The sequence below is a fragment of the Amia ocellicauda genome, chromosome 10, assembly GCF_036373705.1.
Source record: "Amia ocellicauda isolate fAmiCal2 chromosome 10, fAmiCal2.hap1, whole genome shotgun sequence".
NCBI lineage: Eukaryota > Metazoa > Chordata > Actinopteri > Amiiformes > Amiidae > Amia > Amia ocellicauda.
Genome location: NC_089859.1, coordinates 14106206 through 14126904, shown reverse-complemented (window position 1 = coordinate 14126904; position 20699 = coordinate 14106206). Strand labels below are relative to the sequence as shown.

The window sequence follows — 20699 nt, the reverse complement described above, 5'->3', positions numbered from 1 at the left end:
TTCCACTAGAACCCTTTATATTTATTTATCGTAGACACATTTTAAAGCAGCACATTCTTCATTCTTTCGACTGAACTTAGTGATGTTCCTTTGCTAATCAAATAGCACTGTTTGTGGAGCTCCTTTTAAATCTTTCATGGGTTAATCTGGTTAATTTGTGACTGTTGTAGAAGATGGAAATCAGTTGATTACTAGAAGAGTATTCAGGTGAGACAGAGTAAAATATTTTGGCAATAATTCATTTGTATAGGTGTGTTAAAAAAATCTTTGTAAAGATACATTCATGTATGCAGACCTTAAAAATGTTCAGAGAAGTTGGATCGTTTTGAACCTCACATTAAAGAAAAGTGTAACATTCATTGTTTTTGAACATTTTAATATCACATTTAAATCACTTCAGACATTTACAGAAACTATTATAAAGTCACAAACATTACAAGAAACCATAAATTATCCCCTAAATCACAGGCTTATGTTCTCGCATATTCACCACACACTGTAGAAAAGTAAGTCTTATGCAAAAATAAACAAGTTTTCTTTGATATTTTGTTAGAACCCACATGCAATTGGAACAGAGTTTTCCTTCATTTTTTAGTAGTACCACACTTCAAAATAAATATTGTATGTCCACAACAAGTTAAGCAATATAAAATTTATATAAAGTCTACATTCAGTACTTTTGAAAGGGTTAACTGTTTATATATATATATATTGAAAACCCAGAGAAAATACCCATATTAAACTTGAATGACTAAATGTAAAAGAGGTGGATTTGGCAGCATTCAGCAGATTTTTATTTTAACTGCATCAACAATTACAAAAATACGATAACCCATTTAGTTCACTGGTATATTGCTACTTCTGAAAAATATTTCAGTGTACAGGAAATAAATTAAAATGGCAATACATATTTAGAATGTATATTTTATCTTTTAATCAAAATCATCTGTATTAGACACCCCAGACCAATTTGAACTTTTCCCATAATATATATCAGAGTATTCTAGAGTACAACTAAATGTTTAACTTGTTGAACATGAAATTAGAAAAATCACTTCTGATGACAGGAAAGCATTGCCATTTCCATACCATAAATTATAATTTAGTCTTCTGAACATATTTAATTTCCTCTACAGTTTATTTATGAATAAGGCAGTATTTCTGCCATTTAACCATATTTATTCACAGCAATCCCATTATTTTAACAAATTTTAACAAGGAAAAAAGAAATGCTGCTAATTAATTAATAGTTTACGTATAGCAAGTATATTGGGAGCAATAATTTGTAAAAGCTCCCTAATTAGCTGTGGATTACAGCTAGGATTCACTTCCTCTATGAGCCAGGATAGAAGCAATGTAATGAAGAGGACTCTCTGAGGCCCTGCAGAGTCCTGTGGGGATTTTGAATGGCAAGTGGAAAGATGAGAAAATGACAGAGATGGATTCCATGGAAGAGGAAGGATTTTAGTGTAGTGTATCCAGAAGAAGGAATCCTCTGCATTCGGCGAGGCAAGCTTAATTACAGCCAACCTGCTGCAATTGTTTCAGTGTAAACCAACCAAGCTGTCCAATACATATGCGCTTGCAGGACAAGGAAGCCTGCTTTTCCTGTTCATGTTCAAATGGAAAATGGCTCTGAACTCCTGTCAATCCGGTTCTATACTGAAATCTCCCAACACCCAAGATGTGTTGCCTAAATCAACCATTTCCAGTACTGCAGCAGACGAGAAAAAGCAGAAAATGTTGAAGTTGGGCAAGGCCGTCAATCAGGACCCTACTTCCACTGTCCCACAATGCCTGACTTGATTAACAGTGAGGTACAAAACACATTTTTCTCGTTAACGGTGTACTTTTTTCAGAACCTGAAGTTTCAGATTTCCGAATGCCCCAGGTATAAGTTCATGTTGTCCAAGGTATTGCATTTGGTTGAGCTTTTAGTGGTTAAAACAAAACAAAAACCAATTACACTGTAAAGAAGAAGGGGAGAAAAAAAAAGCACAGAAGCAGACTCCATTTCTTTTGCCTTGGTTTCTTTTTCCCCTGAAAAAGTACATTACACCTGAATCCTGGATGGAATTTAAACTTCAAAGAGAAAGGTCACAGAAGGAACCCCAGGTGATACCAGCTGTCTCACAGACCAGTTATACTTATAGTGCACAGAGCAGGACTGTAATAAAGAACAGCAAAAACTTAGTAAAGCTAAAGTGAGTTGCTTTGGGCAAACTGAAAAACACATTAGGGAAGGAATCTGTGGCAATTATTTTGGAATAAGTGGTATGTACTGTCCATGTTTTACTTTTTTTGAATAAACACTGTAATCAGTGATTCTGCTGCAGTTCTCCTATGCCATGCTTGGTTGGTTTTGAGCAAAAACTATCCTCTGAAATCATGTCTAAAAATTGACTGCCAGGCTTGTGCAGGATAATCCCTTTTGTATGGCACACTTCTGAAACACCCACTGAAGGCAGGGTCTATACTACTTTATCTCTTTGGAAACCTCTTGTCTTTTTAGTTAGGCTTCAATTGCAAAACAAACGAACAATGTAAGCAGAAATTGCAGAGGTAACAGGAAATTCCTGGAGATGTCAAACACTATTTTGTTAAAAATGTCACTCGAACCCTGTGTCCTTTGCACATAATTTCAAGATACAAATCCTATGTGGCCTCTGCTGGGGTGCGTGTAGGCAACAAACTTTATAGAACATAATCTAACTACAGACCACGAGAACCCGAATTTAAGTTGCAACCTGTACCGAAAGGAAAGAGTTGATTCTGAAAAACAAGAATTAGGTGTATGTGTGCATTTGTGTGTGTATATATATATATAAATATTTAAATATATAAACTAAAGAGTAAAAAATATAGGTTTGTTTTTCGTCTCCCCACATATTTATGCCTATCCCCCAACTAGCCCCAATGGTGTGCACTCAGTCATTATCAGAGCCTTCTGGAGGCAGAAATATTAAAGAGTCGTGGAAGCTGTGCCCATATGGACGCAACCTATACACACCAAACATCATGACATGCATCTGGCTGGGGCCCATTCCATTGAAGGTGATGGCCAAGTCTGAGCAGCATCCTTCTATGACTTCCTGGTTGTTTTGAGCCAAGGCATCCTTGATGAGAGAGCTGACACTCTTTGTGTTGAACAAGCCCTTCCCCTGTGCGTCCTCCCCGTTCTCGGCATACACACCGGTGTACTTCAGGCATACGGCAAGCTCTTTCTCCTCGGACACTGTCCAAAGCCCGTGGCCTTTTTCAGGGCATTTCTCGGGGTCATTGAAAGCCCCCACTAGCCTCTTCAGCGCCTCTATGCTTAGGACTATGCCGCTGTCAAATTCCACGTATTCTAGCTCTCCGGATTTCACAGAGTGCCCAATGTAGAAAGGTTGCTCAGGGTCCTTGTTGAACACCAGGTACTTGAGGTTCTCGATGATGGCAAAGGTGGTGGGCCGCGCAATGAAGAACCAGCTGTAGCCTTTGCTGTTGTCGTAGGCATGCTTCAGGGCTTTCCTCAGTTTGAGCCATTCGTCCTTCTCTCCCACCACCACTGCCTCCAGGGCTTTGGCATCCTCCGAGCTGTAGAACACTGGCTTGTCACAGTGCTTACTCCAGGTCTCTTTAGCTGCTCCCCAGTTAATTAAATCCTTTGGTGACACGAGGATAACACAGTACACCCGCACTCTCTGACTCAGCTCCAGTTTCTTAGCCCCTGGTAGCTTTAGTAGCTCCTCCTTGCTGGCAGCCTTGACATGATGGTGATGGTGCAGGTCTGGAATTGAATGTCCATGCTCTTTTAGGTTTCCGATAAAAGTGACCACTATGCAGAAGAAGCCACCCAACATCAAACCCTTAATAAAGGAACTGCCCTCTGAAATCATTTTCGGGAATCTACAGCAGGAGGCAAAAAAACAAAAGCACAAACAATTTTTAGAGGTTATAGAAACGGGGCTGATAGTTGTTCAAATAAGCTGCACGATCTTTATCTCAAGGCCTCAGAACGAAAAGCCTTTAGAGAAAGGTCATGAATTAAACATGACGTGCAAAAACACAAACCTACATTTTAACTACAGTGAAAGAAAAGCAAACTCTGGTCTAAAATACTGACAAAGCTTCCCTTTATATTCTAACAAAGAACACATGTTTTCCTTCTAAGACCATAAGCAAGCGGGGACTGCTGCTGCTTTTCCTCACGGATAAAGATTTGCAGCAAAGAACAATGCATATGTGGAACTCTGAAGGATCACATTTTAATAACTAATAATTTCACATAGGTCTTAAACCATACACAATGCACTTAATTTAAAGTACTCCACATTTCTACAAAATGTTCAAAGAAGATTAAATATATTTAAATATATAAGTATTTGGCTGTTTAGTCCAGATGCAAAAATGGTTGGCCAAAGGAAAACAATGTGATTGAGCTCATTTTAATTTGTCAGATGAACAAAACAAGTTATATTGGAAAAAGATTAGAGTTAATCACAGACCCACAAGCCGAGATAAAATCAAGTGAAGTCCTCTTTAGTGACAACTTCGAATACAGCGTATATGAATAATGTGCTGTTACCAAGAGCAATTACTATTTAATTATCTATTGCTATCAATCTGTTTGTTGGAGTTTCTGTCCCTTTATGAAAATGGCGAGTAGGTTTCTATAGAATTAAATAGATTTACTTATCTATATTTTATATTTATTCCAAATATTAATTGCATAATTATATATCTACAGAATTAAATGGTAAATAGGCTATACAGTAAGGTTGCTGACTCAAATATATCAGATACAGTGTTTGATCATCACAGATAAATCAGATATAGGGCTAGTTTCACTGACCCAAAAAGCGTACTCAATGCTATTTTAGGTAAAGAAGTCCTAAAATAGTGCTAATTGAGGTCTGTGAAACCAGCCAATGTTGTATGATCATTACTGATTTTAAGCATTACATGGATGTGTATGTTCAAACAATGTTAATAAAAAGCACTTATTTCAGAAAGAGCGAGCAATTGCACATTTAAGTCACACCCAGATAAAAAATTGAAAACATATTCAGACACAATGCTGAATCTGGTTACACTGGAACAACTGGACACAAAAGAAGGAGTGACAAATACAGCAGTAGTAAGATCCTGCAACTGACATTTAGTTTTTATTTTAATTATTGCAGTCAGCTCCGCCTTACCAAAACAGCTTTACATATAGAACTGGTGTGATCTGGGGAAAGGTTTTGCACTGTACCCTTTAAGTTCATGTCTAAGTTTATATCTGGGGAATGCAATTATGTCAAATGTAACAAATTTAAGAATGTAACACAAGCATTCAAAATGTTGCACTAAATACTGCAATACTTGTTAAGCATACCAGAGACACCCTCTGGATGATAAAACAAACATAGCACTCACTGCTGGATAACTCTGCTCACTGCTTGATTAGCTCTGTGGGAATATGCCAGGTGTGACGATCTTTCCCTGTACATGTTCCAGGACACAACTCACAACCTCAACCTCTAAAGTACGTTTCATATCCTGAAAAAATTGGTAGTTATGGGAATGGGTGAGGCATTCACTACAGTAGTTTTAATAAACTTTATAACTCAACAGGTGGGGGGAAACAGGTGCATGTTTATTTATGTTCTGCCATTTTATTGAGAACAGACAAATTGCAGTCTAAATGTGTAACTATTTGTTATCAGTAAGATACTTACAGTCTATACCTCTCACTCTTACCATATTCAACAATGAAGCTAGGCCCATACAAATCTCCACCCAATTCTGTTAATAGTAGAAACTAATTTCAACATTAACATGTCTAATTTTACCAGGGACACTTACCCTAACCCAGACAATAATAAATGTATTTTTTGTGCACAATTTAACTAATCAAAGTAATACTCTGAAACAATATACATATAACTATAAAACAATGAAAACCTTTAATACTAATCAGATTTTCATAATTAATATTTTCTTACACATCAAAATCTTTCATTCACATATGGATAACAATGAATGAGATTATTAATTCTGAACTGTAATCATTATAGCCTATACATAATACCACCACCATGGAAGTTCTAAGTATTGTACATCATAGTAGTACAATAATAACAAGTAAAACTGCATGCAATACAAGAAGTTAATTTAAAAAAAAAATCACATAATGTTTAGCATCTTTATTCTCCTCAATGCATAACTTTGGTCATTGGGTTACTATATTCTGCAGACTTGATATTCGGCAACTTTTACATGTACACAGTTGGACGTTTTTCTCTTATTGTTTGAACTGTAACGTAGAAATACTGTGACAGTTGTGTGCTTAACTGATGCTAAGATTTTAACATGCAAAGTCCAACAACTAACAAAAAATAGCTTTACTGTCGCCATAAGACAACCGTAAGTTGCATAACATTTATTTTCCCTCAAAAAACGTGTAGATCAGCGTATGGTATAGGATAGACAACGCAAATATTGTTTTAGGATTTTTGAAATCACTACTGCGTTAATATCAAAATTTGCTATTGTAAATGCAGAAAGGGTTTTCTTAAGAAGTTAGTGAGACACATCTGCTACATGATCAGACTTCAAAATCTTTCTGTCGGCTTTGTTTTAGAGTAAATCCGATTAAAGACACTTGACGTCTGGGTACCGGCTTTAGCCTTCAAAGGTACAGATCTACCAGGCTGTATCTCTCAGCACCTCCGTGGTTTCTGTGATGATATGTCATTTAAATATTGTTTTGATCAACAAAGCTGACAGACATTTTATCAAACTAAATGCATCAAAGTTTTCCATTGGAACACCAGAACAAATAAAAACAAATGTGCAAACGACTGAGAGAAACCAGGAAGAGATGCGATCACTGTGCACTGCCTGATTGATGGGATGCCGTGTTTTTAACCAAAAAATGATCTTACCTTTAATTGTCACTAACGATACATAGGAAAACTTACACCTATGAGATTTCTCCGTATCCTAGTTTCCTACTTCCTTCTCTCGGGGCAGCGACGGACGTGTGTGACGCTCAGTCATGTCCGGTTGCAAAGGAACACGTGATCAGAGGAGGCATGCTGGTCGTGTTCGGGTTGCGCAGATTTTCGCAGTTTCTGAACGGGTCTGCGCGCTCCGCCAATGGGATCGGCGGAATTCTGCAGATCTGCGCAGAACTGCGGAAACCTGCGCGACAAGAACGCGAGCACCGTGACTGAGTGTTGTTTCAAGTACACATATATTTGCTGTTTGTTTTAAAACAGGCTAATGACGCAGATACACAGCCCGGATAAACGCCCTGGATAAGAGCGTCTGATACATAATACATAAATAATATTATAGAAATGAGCTATAAACAATATACAAATATACAGTCGTGCAGCACTAGGATTGCCTCCAGTCCGGCTTTTACTTGGGTTTGGCTTTTGTGTCAAGTTTCAACACCGACCTGGTGCCAATTAGGAAAGCCCACAACGTATATGGAAATAACATGTTTCAAATATGTTATCAACTATGAGAAAGCATTTAATTCAATATATACGTACTCAGTCATCAATGCTAAGAAATGAAAACATGGAGGAAATGTACAGAAAGCTTATATTAAACATTGCCACATGAACAATCCAACTCCAAGAGACTGACGAGATCACTGCAATGGAGAATGTCAAGGAGAAACAATCTCTCAAAAACTTCACAGCAAGACTTGAAGAAATATGGGACTGGGAAGAAAAATGAATCAATACAAATGGATCTTATTAGAACGACCTATGATTTGCTGATGATATTGTCATCTTTGCAAAAACACCTGAAGACCTGCAGCTTCAAATTCAAGAACTCTTGAGTGCAAGTAAGAAAACTGGAATCAAAATTTACTTCAGTAAGACCAAAGTCATGCTCAAACATTTTGTTAAAAAAAGACAATTGAAGTGGATCAATCCATAGTTTAAGAAGTCAAAGGTTCTGTCTACCTTGGAGAAATCAACGTACATGGACATCTTTAGCTGTCTTTAGTTTGAGAAATGGCACACTATGGGAATGAAATCTACCAATTTGCTTGAAGAGATTTTGTTTTATCAATACATATTACCAGTGCTCACTTATAGCTCTGAAATCTGTTGACTAAACACAACACATATACAGAAACTGTAAATGTCACAAAAAAAACATGAAAAGACTTGTACTGGAAATAATAAGAGACAAAAACCAAATAAATGGATACAAGAACAAACAAAAGTATGTGACATCACAAAATGTGCAGTTTTGTCACACAACACAATGCCACAGATGTCTCAAGTTTTGAGGGAACATGCAATTGGCCTGCTTGAGATAATAAGAAGAGATGAAAACCAAATACATGGATCCAAGAACAAACAAAAATATGTGACATCACTGAAATAATGAAAATGGTAAATTGGCAAGGGGCCAGACATATTGCAAGAAGAATAGACCAAAGCTGGAAAAATAAAAAAGCTACAGAATGGAATCCAAGAAAATTGTGCTTATATTTTTGTTCAGTGTAGATATGTACACATTAGCATATTTAGTACTGGACCTGTTCAATGTGCAGTTCCTATTACTTTAGAAAAAGGAAAGCTCTGTGATAACTTACTATTGCTCAATGTGTTCATTCAGTAGTGTGGAAGGACGAAAAAAGTAACATCAGAAAACAAATAAAGTAGCAGAAATATCAAACACTGTGAAAGACATTCATCTCTGCAGCTTGGTCAAGACTCAATATCCTGTAAGTACCAATGTCTGCTTCAAGAAATACATCATCTATAAACTAGGTTCTATGTTTAGACACTATTCTTCATCAGATATCGCTGGGCAGGTGAGAGATTGTGGCTGGATGTGTTCTTTTTACAGCAATAGCACAGACATACTCATCTATCACACGCAGCAAAGTTCCAGGTCTTCTTAATGTATCTTTCTTGTTTGATTAGAAACCTTTCATTTTGACAAAGAGCCTTGTATAACTCGATTTAATACACTCTGTGCAATGGCTCATCCACAGACAATGAATGTGTATAAAAGTGCCTTACTACTTCTATATTTTAACTGTTTCACCAAAATGTTAGACATCAAGTAACAAAACTGAAGTCTGAATGTCCTTACTGTTTGATCTAAGGAGAAGCAGGAGCCCTAGTTCATTCTGTGTCATGATTTGAAGATGATTCTTCATCCCTGTCACCATTTAGTTTTGTTTTGGGCTACTGTGCTTCCTGCTTCAAGTTTGTTGTCCCAGTTAATGTATAAGGTATAAAGGAGACAAAGTGCGGGAAGTAAGGTGGGGGAGGTCATTAGTTTACTGTTCAAGGGCAGCTAGATAATGTTAAGAATGGTGTTTTTTATCAAAACAAAAACACCACTAATACAATATTTAGAATGTGCATATTTTATGTGGAGCTTTGCTGTGATAAAGAAGATTTCGACATGTTTAAAATAAATGGTCATGCTTTATCATTTGTGCTGTTGGCAATGCTAAAAAGACTTAGTCCTTGGCCAAATAAGTCTGGAAGTATCACAAGTCTGAGAGCTGTGGTTTCAGGTGTTGGAAAGTGAAGAGAATCACAAAAAAGCCTCCTTTTTTCCAGTTACTCTTATTTAATGCCCCTATTTGTATGTAAATTCAACAAACTCCGGATCATGGAGGTTAAATATTGTCCAGTGTTCCTGCAGGTTTATTCATAGGGCAGACATCAGTGAGAAGAGTCAGAGGCGTACATCATCGAAAGAAGTCAACACAACTGGATTGTTGGAGTCTTGATTAAACATTTGTTCAGGCTCCCTGCACCAGCAGTGATAGGGAAGATTTCAATTGACAGCACTCCCTAACGCCTGCAATGATGAGGGACATATGGCGTCAAACCATTAGCGTTGGGGTCGGGATGACACTATAACATATTGATCCTTTCAAGATAGATGGTCCTGGGAGATATTAAAACCAGGCTCCTCCTGTCGCTCGAGCAGCAGAACACAGCGCCATCCTCTGAGATACCATCATGCTGTCCTGGGCTCTGGTCTACATTGTGGTCATCTTGTCCACCACAAGTTGCTCTCAACCCTTCCCACTGTATTCAGGTACCAATCTGGTGCCTGCAGCAGGTAGGCAAGACCATCTACAGGATTTTGTTAGATGTGTTTTTCTACATTTTCTACTTTCTAGACTCCATCCACAATACCGAATGATAGTTTTTTCTTCTGTTGATGTTAATCATATTTAAACTTTGTGTGCAATGCAATGTGTTTTAATCAATCAATCAAATCTAAAAGATTATTCGTCAGGCTGAAGGACAGGATAAAAATTAAATGTTTAGTTTTACAGAAGAGAAACTGCCAAACATTTTTGATGGTGTACTTTTTGATAATCTTATACAACTCTTATACAATTTGCTGAACACATTGTACAGGTGCACAAAGATAAGGTTGGAGACTATGGTGCAACTGAGTGAACAATCTCACAATGTTTGATAAACGTCAGTTGCTGGTATTGTCTTTGGCAGGGATCCAGTAGTGCAGCTAAAGTTAATTTGAATGATAACAACCCTTATGGCAGTTTAATTTGAAATATTTTGTATTTACAGGGGTTAGGAAGATTGACAGACTATGATGAAACCCTTTTCATATATATCGAATTTGCATTGCCAGTCAGCCAAGAACACATCCTGGATAAATCCTAAAACACATAACCAGAAGGACAACTGCTTCAGCCATGCAGACATGTTTGCAGATGTCATATGTACTTGGATTTCTTAGTACATATTTGTGAACTGCTGTGGCGTGAAGTAGCAGTGTACGAAGCGACGAGGCAGTGAACCTCACACAGAAAGTGGGGCTGAGATAGAGTAGTGGTTTTTAAGAAGACCCAGATCAGGTGCAGAACATGGGAAAGTATCAATTTAAATAAATTAACCGATGTATCCCCACTGGGCTCACTTATGCCGAGATCGTGCTGGAAACAGGCAGAGCTCAGTAAACAGCATCTGGCCATCTACATTCATTCAGCCCTGGATGAAGTGTGCCATATGTGAATGATGAGTGCCATATGTCTCATTTTGATATTTGTATTCTACCTGAGTTGCGAAAGCATAGGAAATTCAAATTGAGTTGTTGAAGATGATTGCCTTGGGTAGTTGAACAGATGAGTGTGTGGCTAGATTTGATCAGAAAAGTTACTATGCAACCAACTTTGGCTGTAATCTTGATAATGTTCTTATTTGCTGATGGGCTGCCTAAGACCTTATACACGTCTTTGCACAAATGGGAACTGTATTTGTTGTTGGACAGATGTGTTCCAGAGGGGGGCCGCGGATAGTGAGGAACAGGAGCATACAGACAGCTCTCTGACAGACGACAGCAGACAGATAAAGAGCTTGCTGCCTCTGCTACTGCCACAGGGGCAGGACCCCCAGGCCACACTGAGGGACATCTGGCTGAAAGGTGAGGGAATGCTGGAGACAGAAAGACAGACAGTCAGAGCTGGGATGCAATTTAATTTGTTCATGTTCCCCTTTAAATCTCAATGCATATTTTAGGGGACATTTTAATTCTGTTTTGTGTCTGTGCACCCAATATCAAGTTTGTGGATCATGTCTAAATGCGTTCATCTTCTGTTTCAGGCACCAAGGATTCCTCACAACAGGATAAGCTCAACAGCATGGTAAGAGTATGCTAATTTCTTCACATATCATTTGAATAGTTAAAATAATAATGTCTGCATGTTGTACTAAATATATGTAACTTAGGCATTGTAAAGACTCCATTAAATCTTTCAAAGACTTGGCAAACAGCCGACCTCTTTTTACTAATGTTAACTCATGCTTGATTGGAATGATAATGCTATCTGTTGCATATAAATCAAAATAATAGCACATAGGTCTTACAATGGGTAACCAAATCCTGGGAAGGAACACTTTCATATAATTAAATAGATGTGTTCCATCCATACAGTAAGGAGTTTAGGTTTACTGCCATTCATTTGTGTTTCCAGGTTGATGACATACAGGCAGCAGTGTTGAAGCTGGCGGCAGCTGAGAATCTACGGACACACAGCCTGCTCCGGTCTGACCAGAGCTCACCGAAAACCAAGAAGAGAGGTAAGAACAGAAGTGATGGCTAGGTTGCATCCAAAACCGCTCCCTTCCTCCCTCATTACTTTCCCTTGCCGGACAGTTGTACTATCTTAAGGTACCTCCTTAGGGTATAAGTAAAAGAAGTTATAAGTGCCCTCCAGTGCACCCTGTGTACACTTCTGTTCAAGAGTTTTGTGCAAAGTATTTGTGAAAAGTATGTGTATGGGGTTGAATAACTAATACAAAAATGTAATTCAAGATTTCAATATATGATTGGAAAAGTACATAAAAAAAGCATACTAGGAACTATACAACCACAATGATTATCCAAAATAAATTGATGGATGGAACTTTAAGCTGTTGAATAACAGGCAGGCTCACAACCTCATTGTCTTATTTCTTTTGTGTTTGTCTTTTTAAGCTTGTTTCTGGAAGTACTGCGTGACAAACTGAACCTGATCCTCGTGTTCAAGTACCTACCTTGTCCAAACATGATGTTACCTCCCCAGCTCCCCAACCTCCCGAGGCTCCTACATTAAAGATTAAAGTCACCGGCCCAGTGAATGTGTAAATACTTTGTACAGAGCACTGCAAATAATAAATAAAGAAACTAAATATTTTTTAAGTCGGATTAAACTGGCTGCATGTGGCAGCTGGAAATAAAGAACTGCTTAATGTGGTTTTGATGACAGAGCCTTTGTATCTGGGACTTGCACTGTGTCTAGCAAAATCGAGACGACTTGCTACTTCTTTTAAATATTTTAGCACACTACCCAGACACTTCGTTAAAGATTAAATCTATAAAATATTCACCATAATCATAATCATAATAATGTGTTTCAAAACTGAAAATAACTAGGTATAAATGACCATGGGAGAAAAATGTTTTCAATACATAATCAGTAGAAATAGAACTTCATAATTTTCATGAGACATCCACTGTATAAATTACCCTACAAAAACACGTCATAGATATGGAAGGGTCGATTATGTCCACTAGGCGGCAGTATTGTTTAGAGGAGTCAAACATTTTTTCCTGCATGAGCTACGTGTTCCCTCTTAAATTTGTAGTATTAACTTCCCCTATCCCTTGCCAGATATATTACAAAACAATGATGTTGAAAGAGAAAATTGAAGGGGGAAAAAAAAACAAGAAAGAAAAAAGAACTAAATATTTTTAAAGACATAAAGGCCATTGGGGATGGAAAATAAGGTCACGTTTTTAATAGAAAAACATTATATAATTATAACAAAATACTATTTTGTATGGCACATAAATACAAATATTAGTATTAAAAAACAGCACTTGGTGGTATTTTTAAACACTTCAAAGATCAGGCCAGTCTGCATACACGGATTCACACAACGAGACTCAGCTGGTATTTTTCCATGGGGGTCATATCATCATTGTCATCATCATCATCATCAATGTCTGGCACTCAGCTCTCATCAAATAAGATATGGCTTTAGACAATTTATGAAACATTACATTGTTTCAATAGTTTTGCCATCATGAAAAGTATATAAATGCTATATACAGGATTCTTTTTACTATGTATATATAGTAAGTTCTCTCTGACTGTAAATGTGTAATGGATACATTTGTGATGTGCATAACGGCTATACAACATATATATTCCCAATTCATATGCCCGGCTTATATGTGAGATGAGAACAGATTACGGATATACTATATTTAAAGTAAAAAGGCGGACATGCCCAGTCATGCATCTACTGAACTGAGATGTTGAAGCAGGTTTTGTAATGCGCAATTTTGTAACCAGAATGTAATTGAGCATCTGAACATTTTCCTTCTCGACTCTTTTTAAAGGCAGTGTTGTTGGCGATCCCATTTTGGCTCTATAAACTGAAGGGATCCTTTAAATTATTCGTAAAAAGTCTGCATCCTGTGACGGCCCTGTGGCAGGGGAATTGCATTCACCCACTCTTCTCCACAGGATTGTAATTTACCCCAGGGGAGAACATGGGTTTCTCTTTCGTGCCGGAGTGAGTTGCACTGAATGGGTGACGTGAGGGCTAGAGCTCTCACCCCGTCTTTGAATAACAAATCTTCCCACTGAACAAAAAATCCAAAAGGGCACTGAAATGACACTCCCTTTTTTATTCTTCTTTCCCTTGTGCATTAGATGTCTGTGGAACTGGGCTTTGGAGAAACAAGATATATTGCAAATAAAAACTAAAGCACAACCTCAGAGATGGATCTTCAGAGTTGCTTGACTCTTGCACCTCATCTTTGTTTCTGTCTTTGCACAGAGCGACTGTGCCTGGTCTTCAAAATGAGAGATCATTTAAGAGAGGGGAGAAAATGTGGTTGTCCAGTTCTCCTGGTCAGCGTTCAGAGTCCTGTGCAAGGTGATATTGTTCTGTGGGGTGGGGGTGGGTTTGGGTAGCCAGGGCAAGTGCAGGGTTCATGGCTTGGCATTTATTTTCTCTTGCAGGCCACACTCAGATAGGCCCTTTCGATCTCTCCATTGGCGGGGCAGGTGTGCTTGAACTCGTCCCTCTCATAGGCATTACCAAGGTAGCGCCACACGCCAGTGAATTGGGCTGGTATATCAAAGTCACAGTATTTCTTGGCTGCAATCTGGAAACAAAGAGCAGGAAACAGGTGTGCAGTATTCTGTTGCTGCGGTGCTGTGTCTCTCAATAAACACATTGTTGTCTATTGATGAGGCTGATACTATTTATAAACCTAAGCGCATGCAGCTTTTTACTTTGTTAAACAACCAGTCCTTTATTCGCTCATGTTTTTTATTGACCCTCCTCTTGATAAATAAATCCATTTAAACAAAGACTTGCCATGGAATAATAGATTACATACTCCCGAATTATGAAATCCTACTCTACACATGAGAAACAAGTTACAAATACTGGTAGAAAGATATAACTTACATATTTCAATTGGGTTATATAACATACGGTTTTTGATACTACAGTCATCTCACCTTGATGATGTGCAGCTTGGGAAGTAGGTTGCAGTCAGCCAAGGTGAGCTGGTTGCCATCCAAGAACTTCCTGTTTGAGACAAGCAGGTCTTCGGTGCTGTTGGGGTCAATTTCCTCGGGCAGGGGACTGTTCAGATAATCATCTAATCGCTGAAATTCCCTCAGCAGGGCCTTCTCGTGGTCTGTGGAGAAAGAAACACATAGGCTTCCCTCAGTTGCCACTACATAAGAACTTTGTATTCTTCAATGCCAAAACTGTTTTTTTTTCTGAAGTACTCCCTATTCTTTCCATAAGAGTTACTCCTTATTTAACTGCTCTTCTGTCACTTGCTATTTTCCTTCTTTAAATTTTGTATTTTTGTTTCTATTTCTACCCCTTTAATTGCTGGAACTTACAATTGACGCTCAACTCTGCCTCACTACTCTTACTCTCATAGAACAGGAGAGATGCAGAAAAAATAGACTCCCCTCATACTGGACATTAATAGAACATAAACCCACAGTACAAGCAGTGGAGCAAAATAGTTTAAAGGGTGTTGCTTTTGGGCAGCATGCTGAAGAAACCCAGGCTCATCCCAACCCACCTAACCCCAGAGACACCTGGGTAATTGTTATGACTGGCCAATGACATAGGAGAGATAGGGCTACTGTGATTTACTCTTGTTTGCTGGGTTGTTCTTGATGAAAGCAGAGAATTTGGCAAAGATGTCGCTGCCAACATCAAAGGACTCCTTGTTCAGTGGGCTGAGACGTGGGTAACTGCAAAAGAAAAGGGCACATCAGTGCTAATGGCAAAACCGAGTACAGCAATCCAGAGGCTTTGATAGGTCTCTTAAAACCTGCTTTAGATCTCAGTAAAGTGTATAATGAAGAGCTCAGCTGACATGCAAACTAACTTTCTCTTTGGCTCATATGAAGAACACCAAATGTGTTTTCTGAATGTATAATAGTGTTAATAACTAGTTTGTTACATGTATGTAAGTGTTAAGTTGTAACTGATCAAATATGTAGATGTGCATGTGTTTATTTGTGGACATAGAGTTTGTGTCAGGCTCATATGACATCAGTATGCCACAGACACCACCCTACCTTGGTGGGGCCAGCGTCTGCTCCAGGAACTCCTCGATCTTCAGGAAGTCTGTCTTCAGCTCCCCGTTGTAGAGGAGGAAAGGAGGGTTGGTCCCTGGAGCCAGGTCCTTCAGCTCATCTGGTTTCCTGAAGATCAGAGATTGAGCAGGAGTGTCTGTGTTACACCCCGGGAAAGAGACACCAGACTGTCCCTGGCTATTTAGAGAGCCCAGGGTGAGGTGGGGGTCACAGAAAAAATATGCTATGATTCATATTAATCATCTCATGGTACATCTGATTAGAAATACCAGTGGCAAATGACTATACATCTGTGTCGTCGGGGTTGAGGTTGTACACTCTTTGTTTCCCAATTTGTAATTTATTTATTTATTCTAATTTCCTGGTTTTATTTTAAAAACCTCAGTTTGTACAATAGTACTGTTGTTGACAATGGGAAGCATAGAGATGGAGTTCAGATAACAGGCAGTGTAAAACTCTGCTTTCTTTAAAGATGCATTTACTTTTAGCCCCGGAGAACTCCCACCCACGCTCCCCCGCCCAAATAAATCCCCTTCAATTTCATTTCTGGTTTTCAGTAACCCCAGCTTCAGTTTCATTTCCCAGACTCTGAACCACAGATCTACAGAACTATATAACACTAGATATGCTTTCAATGTAATAGCCCTAACAGGAGATGAGCATTTCACAGGGATGAAACACCTGCTAACACAATATAGGCTGTTAATTAAAGGAAAACAGAAGGGCAGCAGGATTTAATTTGAGTGCATTATCAAGGCAGTGGTTTTCAAGCAGTGGATGCTTCTCACTTTTTCATGTCAACGGTGGTCACTGTGAACTTGACTCCTTTCAGCCACAGGACCATGAAGAGGCGCTGACAGAAGGGACAGTTCCCCACGTTCTCCCCATCCAGGCCAGCCTGCAGGGACAGATGTCCAGTTACACCCACATCCAGAGTTGCCAGCTGGCCTCATAACTCAAAATACACACATACAGACACACTTTGCCTGAACTGAAATCAGTGGCCAAAATCAGTATCATTGGAATCATCTGTGTTTGGTCGCTTTTTGGCAAGTTGCATTGGGATCCATTCCACAGACCAGATCAACATTCTGTGCCAATAAGGTTGATAAGTTAATGGATTAACAAGAGATAAAGAAAGGAAAAATGAAGAAATTACATCTACATTTTATGATTCTTAAAAGATAATTGTATTTTACTGCTGCCTTGGTGACATGGTCAGTTTAGGAGAACATCTATTTCAGTTTCCAGGCTGCTTGAGAAACATTTCCTGTGTCTCAGTGGCCACTTAATGTGGGGAAAGATTATCCAAACTGTTAACATGAGAATTACTGTATTTCCTCTGCAAAGGCCAAATCAAACAATTAGTCATTTTTCGTTTCACTATGGGCAGAAATCATAGAAACGTTTAGAAATGAGCCTCCAGAAAAATTTAAGCAAGTCTGCCATTTCAAATTTTAAATTTCAAATACATTGCAAATGTAATGAGACCTGGTACTCCCTTGTAGAAAAACAAACCACCAATCTCTCACAAACTAAACACTTTGGCACAAACTGCATGGCCCCCTCATTCAGCTTTTGTACTCTAGGAGTCCAACACCACAGAGAAAGGGAAATTGGTAAGATTAGTGCTTCTAAGTGGGTTTGTGTTTTCTTAATAGACCCACAGATTTACATATATCCACAGTGCACACCTTGACACCTCTCCCCTCAAGAAAACAACAACAAAAACATATGCAAATTACTCTGGGCTTGGGGGGATACAAATAATGACAGGTGGCACATCTAGGAGAGGTCGAAAGAAGACTTATAACAGGCAGCAAAATCCTTTCTGCTACAGTGTGGGCCTGTTTTGTACACTAGGGGGAACCTGACACACCACTCTTTTGAGCCTCCCAATGCTTGACCAGGGTATCAGGGCTGGTAGGCGTGTCTCTCTCTATTAGGGGAGGCCAGCGAGAGAGCTCTGATGATGCTGAGCTGTGGCAGCTGATGATAAGGACTTCTTACAGCTGATGCGGATGGAGGCTGCCACTGTATGCTGTCTGTCTGCAGTGATAAAGGCTAAGGGCTCAGTCCACTGCTGCAGGGACAGCTGGCACAGCAAACACACACACCGCCACCAGGCCTGCCAAGTTTGCTTAAAGCTATCATTTTTACTCTGTGTATATCCAGGGAGACTCAATGAGCGCTCATCCAGGACAGTGAAGGTTACATGCAACATGTTTTATGTGCATGTTTACAATGTGCCAACAACTATAAAAAGTGTGCTGTATGAAAATTCTGGTCAATATTCACATGACAGGCACAGTTCTAATTTGCTGTTCCAGACTTAAATAAACTGTTCCCCCAAGCTTATTCGTATCAGCCACACCCACAGACATCAAACAATAACTCACTGAAACAAGTTGTGTCATAAAAAATATATAATGTTGACAATTGAAATCCCTTGATAGACAATATAACATTTAAATATGTTTTCTCTGGTGTGAACATGCTTCACTGTTTCTTAACTCTACAAGACAGAAGATTATTTACACAGAAAAACTCAGGTGCTCTTTTCCGTACCCACATTGTGATGACATGGTCACTATGGCTTTAGCAATTCAGCCTCTTGTGAGAAGTTTGGAGAATAAGTTTGAAAGTGACCTTACATTCCCTCCACCAATCAATAAATAAATAATACAAATAACTAACCTTTATGAAGAGCTCGATATTAGGCGCCTTGTTTGATCTTCTGAGTGCCATGTTTCTCCAGGGTAACAATATTCTTCCTCCAATTTCTAGAGTATCTGACAGTGTTATTCCACTCGGTCTTTGTGCTGAGAACAGGGAGCTCGGTGTGTCTGCAGTGACAGCAGTGAGCTGGTCTAGACTACAAGTTGTGTACTGTATACAAGAGGAGAGAGAGAGAGAGAGAGAGAGAGAGAGAGAGAGAGAGAGACAGCTTTTGCGTGAAGGGGGAGTTGGCGGGGGGGGGGGGATTCCAGGAAACAGCGTGACTCTCCTCCCTCATTCTGTCATCAGATTCTTGTTGTTTCTTCAAGCTGTCGCCCAGGACACACTTTAATTTAAAAGCCCTGGCATTATGCTATTCCTTACATTTCAAAAAACACGGTTCACTCTTAAGGGATCAAGTACTAAATTCTCCACTGCATGGCTGCCCTGTCTTTCATATGTTGATACTTTACAACTTACAGCCTCCACTTAAATCTTATTATTATTGACTGTGTTTCCTTCAGTAGACTGAGGCCTAACTTGATTTTTTTTTATTGTTTGTCTGTTTATTTGTCTGATGGTTGTGGATTTTGTTAGGTTTGTTGTTAATGTTTTTGTTCTGTATAGTATATTTGGATTATGTTTTACTTTGTCTTTGGTGTCAGTATTATTTTGTTACCTGAAGCAAATTCGATACAAAGAATTGGACTAAAAACCCTGTGAGGAGAAGGAGCCCAGTATGAAATAAAGCCCAGTATGAAAACAGATCCATTCAGTGTGCTGCACCCAGCTGGTGCTTTTCCAAAAGATGGTTAAGATAACATGGACAAGCTGTAATGTTTCTGACAGTGTCACAGTGAACAACATAATAGGATAATTATTAATTCAGAAGAGGCAAGTCCAAGGGCACTTTTCCCAAAGCACTCACAGTGCATTTTCTTTTGAGAACAAAAACAACTCTGCACAATAAGCTTCTCCTGATGGTCTCTATTAGACAAACTGCATTCACCAACAGGAATGGTTCTGTTTGTGTATAAGTGTCACAATTTTCCTAATTATCTTTTGAAGACTGCTTCTTCGTCCAATGTGTGAATCACGTATCATGTCATCAGGGAAATAAAGCATGAGGTTAATTTCATTTTCAGTGCCATGAGATATTTGTGAGAAAATGACATTTTTTCATATTTCAAGTTTTAATCCAATCTTCTTTTTCCCATTGAAGAAATATTTTATTAAAAGACAACTGTATCTCCCTGAATACAGTGCTATGTATCACAATTATTGATGATAAAGAATTATGACTTGTGTAATTATATGCTTTAACAGCCCGGTTATGTTAACTATCGCAACATTATCACCAAGGGCCCCTGAAAGCACAGACCAACCTTTGCCGGATGGGAAACCACTCAAACACATTAATTTTATTTTATTTGAGCTGAAACTGGTTGACAGTCCTCGGTTTCACTCATTCTCTCCTACACACATTTGATTACTTCCCGAACCATATGAGGCAACACCCCAGTTCCACATGCATACCTAAGTGTCATGCTAGCATCAATCATAACAAATATGGGCTAATCTTATCATATCAGTGTGAAGGATTACTCACTTATTCAGAAGTGATAAGATCAAAACAAGAGTTTCAGAGCCTGGGTATCCCAGAAATAGCAATTAATCTGCAGTGAACCACTACAGTCCCCATATATCCAATCATCAGTAGTCCATTAGCAGCCAGAACCCATTTATAGCATGGGGAAATCCTTTGATTATAGAAGGAAATGCCGCCTTAATTATACTTAGGGAGAACAATATTGTTCATAGTTTGTCAAACTTTGTCATTGCAATGACA

General features: G+C 38.7%; 3 protein-coding genes across 5 annotated transcripts; 1 reads left to right on the top strand and 2 right to left on the bottom strand.

Moving 5' to 3' along the window:
* Positions 1–359: 359 nt before the first annotated feature.
* Positions 360–7047, bottom strand: c1galt1c1 (C1GALT1-specific chaperone 1). Of its 3 annotated transcripts, none has more exons than XM_066715081.1 (2): positions 6915–7047; positions 360–3891 (listed from the first exon to the last, which is right to left on the bottom strand). In XM_066715081.1, the coding sequence occupies exon 2, from the start codon at positions 3879–3881 to the stop codon at positions 2928–2930; it is 954 nt and encodes a 317-aa protein (XP_066571178.1). In that variant the 5' UTR covers positions 3882–3891; positions 6915–7047; the 3' UTR covers positions 360–2927. The 3 variants fall into 3 exon arrangements, 2 of the variants coding, with proteins under 2 accessions (XP_066571178.1, XP_066571179.1); XM_066715082.1 differs by having other exon boundaries at positions 6951–7016; XR_010820128.1 differs by lacking the exon at positions 360–3891 and adding an exon at positions 3898–5526.
* A 224-nt stretch (positions 7048–7271) lies between these two features.
* On the top strand, positions 7272–12748 carry urp1 (urotensin-related peptide 1). The gene is made up of 5 exons (XM_066715077.1): positions 7272–10092; positions 11275–11427; positions 11607–11647; positions 11978–12083; positions 12481–12748. The coding sequence occupies exons 1-5, from the start codon at positions 9990–9992 to the stop codon at positions 12510–12512; spliced, it is 435 nt and encodes a 144-aa protein (XP_066571174.1). The 5' UTR covers positions 7272–9989; the 3' UTR covers positions 12513–12748.
* A 513-nt stretch (positions 12749–13261) lies between these two features.
* clic2 (chloride intracellular channel 2) lies at positions 13262–19038 on the bottom strand. The gene is made up of 6 exons (XM_066715076.1): positions 18830–19038; positions 16921–17030; positions 16115–16240; positions 15684–15784; positions 15026–15207; positions 13262–14664 (listed from the first exon to the last, which is right to left on the bottom strand). Exons 1-6 carry the CDS (start codon positions 18878–18880, stop codon positions 14503–14505), a joined length of 732 nt encoding a protein of 243 aa, XP_066571173.1. The 5' UTR covers positions 18881–19038; the 3' UTR covers positions 13262–14502.
* Positions 19039–20699: the final 1661 nt, after the last annotated feature.

Bases quoted from the DNA above. Each gene is read 5' to 3' on its own strand.
- c1galt1c1 (XM_066715081.1), bottom strand. From the start codon at position 3,881: ATGATTTCAGAGGGCAGTTCCTTTATTAAGGGTTTGATGTTGGGTGGC.
- urp1 (XM_066715077.1), top strand. From the start codon at position 9,990: ATGCTGTCCTGGGCTCTGGTCTACATTGTGGTCATCTTGTCCACCACA. The intron at 11,428-11,606 runs GTGAGGGAATGC...CTTCTGTTTCAG, and splicing joins GAGGGACATCTGGCTGAAAG to GCACCAAGGATTCCTCACAA. The intron at 12,084-12,480 runs GTAAGAACAGAA...TGTCTTTTTAAG, and splicing joins ACCGAAAACCAAGAAGAGAG to CTTGTTTCTGGAAGTACTGC.
- clic2 (XM_066715076.1), bottom strand. From the start codon at position 18,880: ATGGCACTCAGAAGATCAAACAAGGCGCCTAATATCGAGCTCTTCATA. The intron at 17,031-18,829 runs GTTAGTTATTTG...CTGTCCCTGCAG, and splicing joins ATATCGAGCTCTTCATAAAG to GCTGGCCTGGATGGGGAGAA. The intron at 15,208-15,683 runs GTAAATCACAGT...CTTTCTCCACAG, and splicing joins GAACAACCCAGCAAACAAGA to ACCACGAGAAGGCCCTGCTG.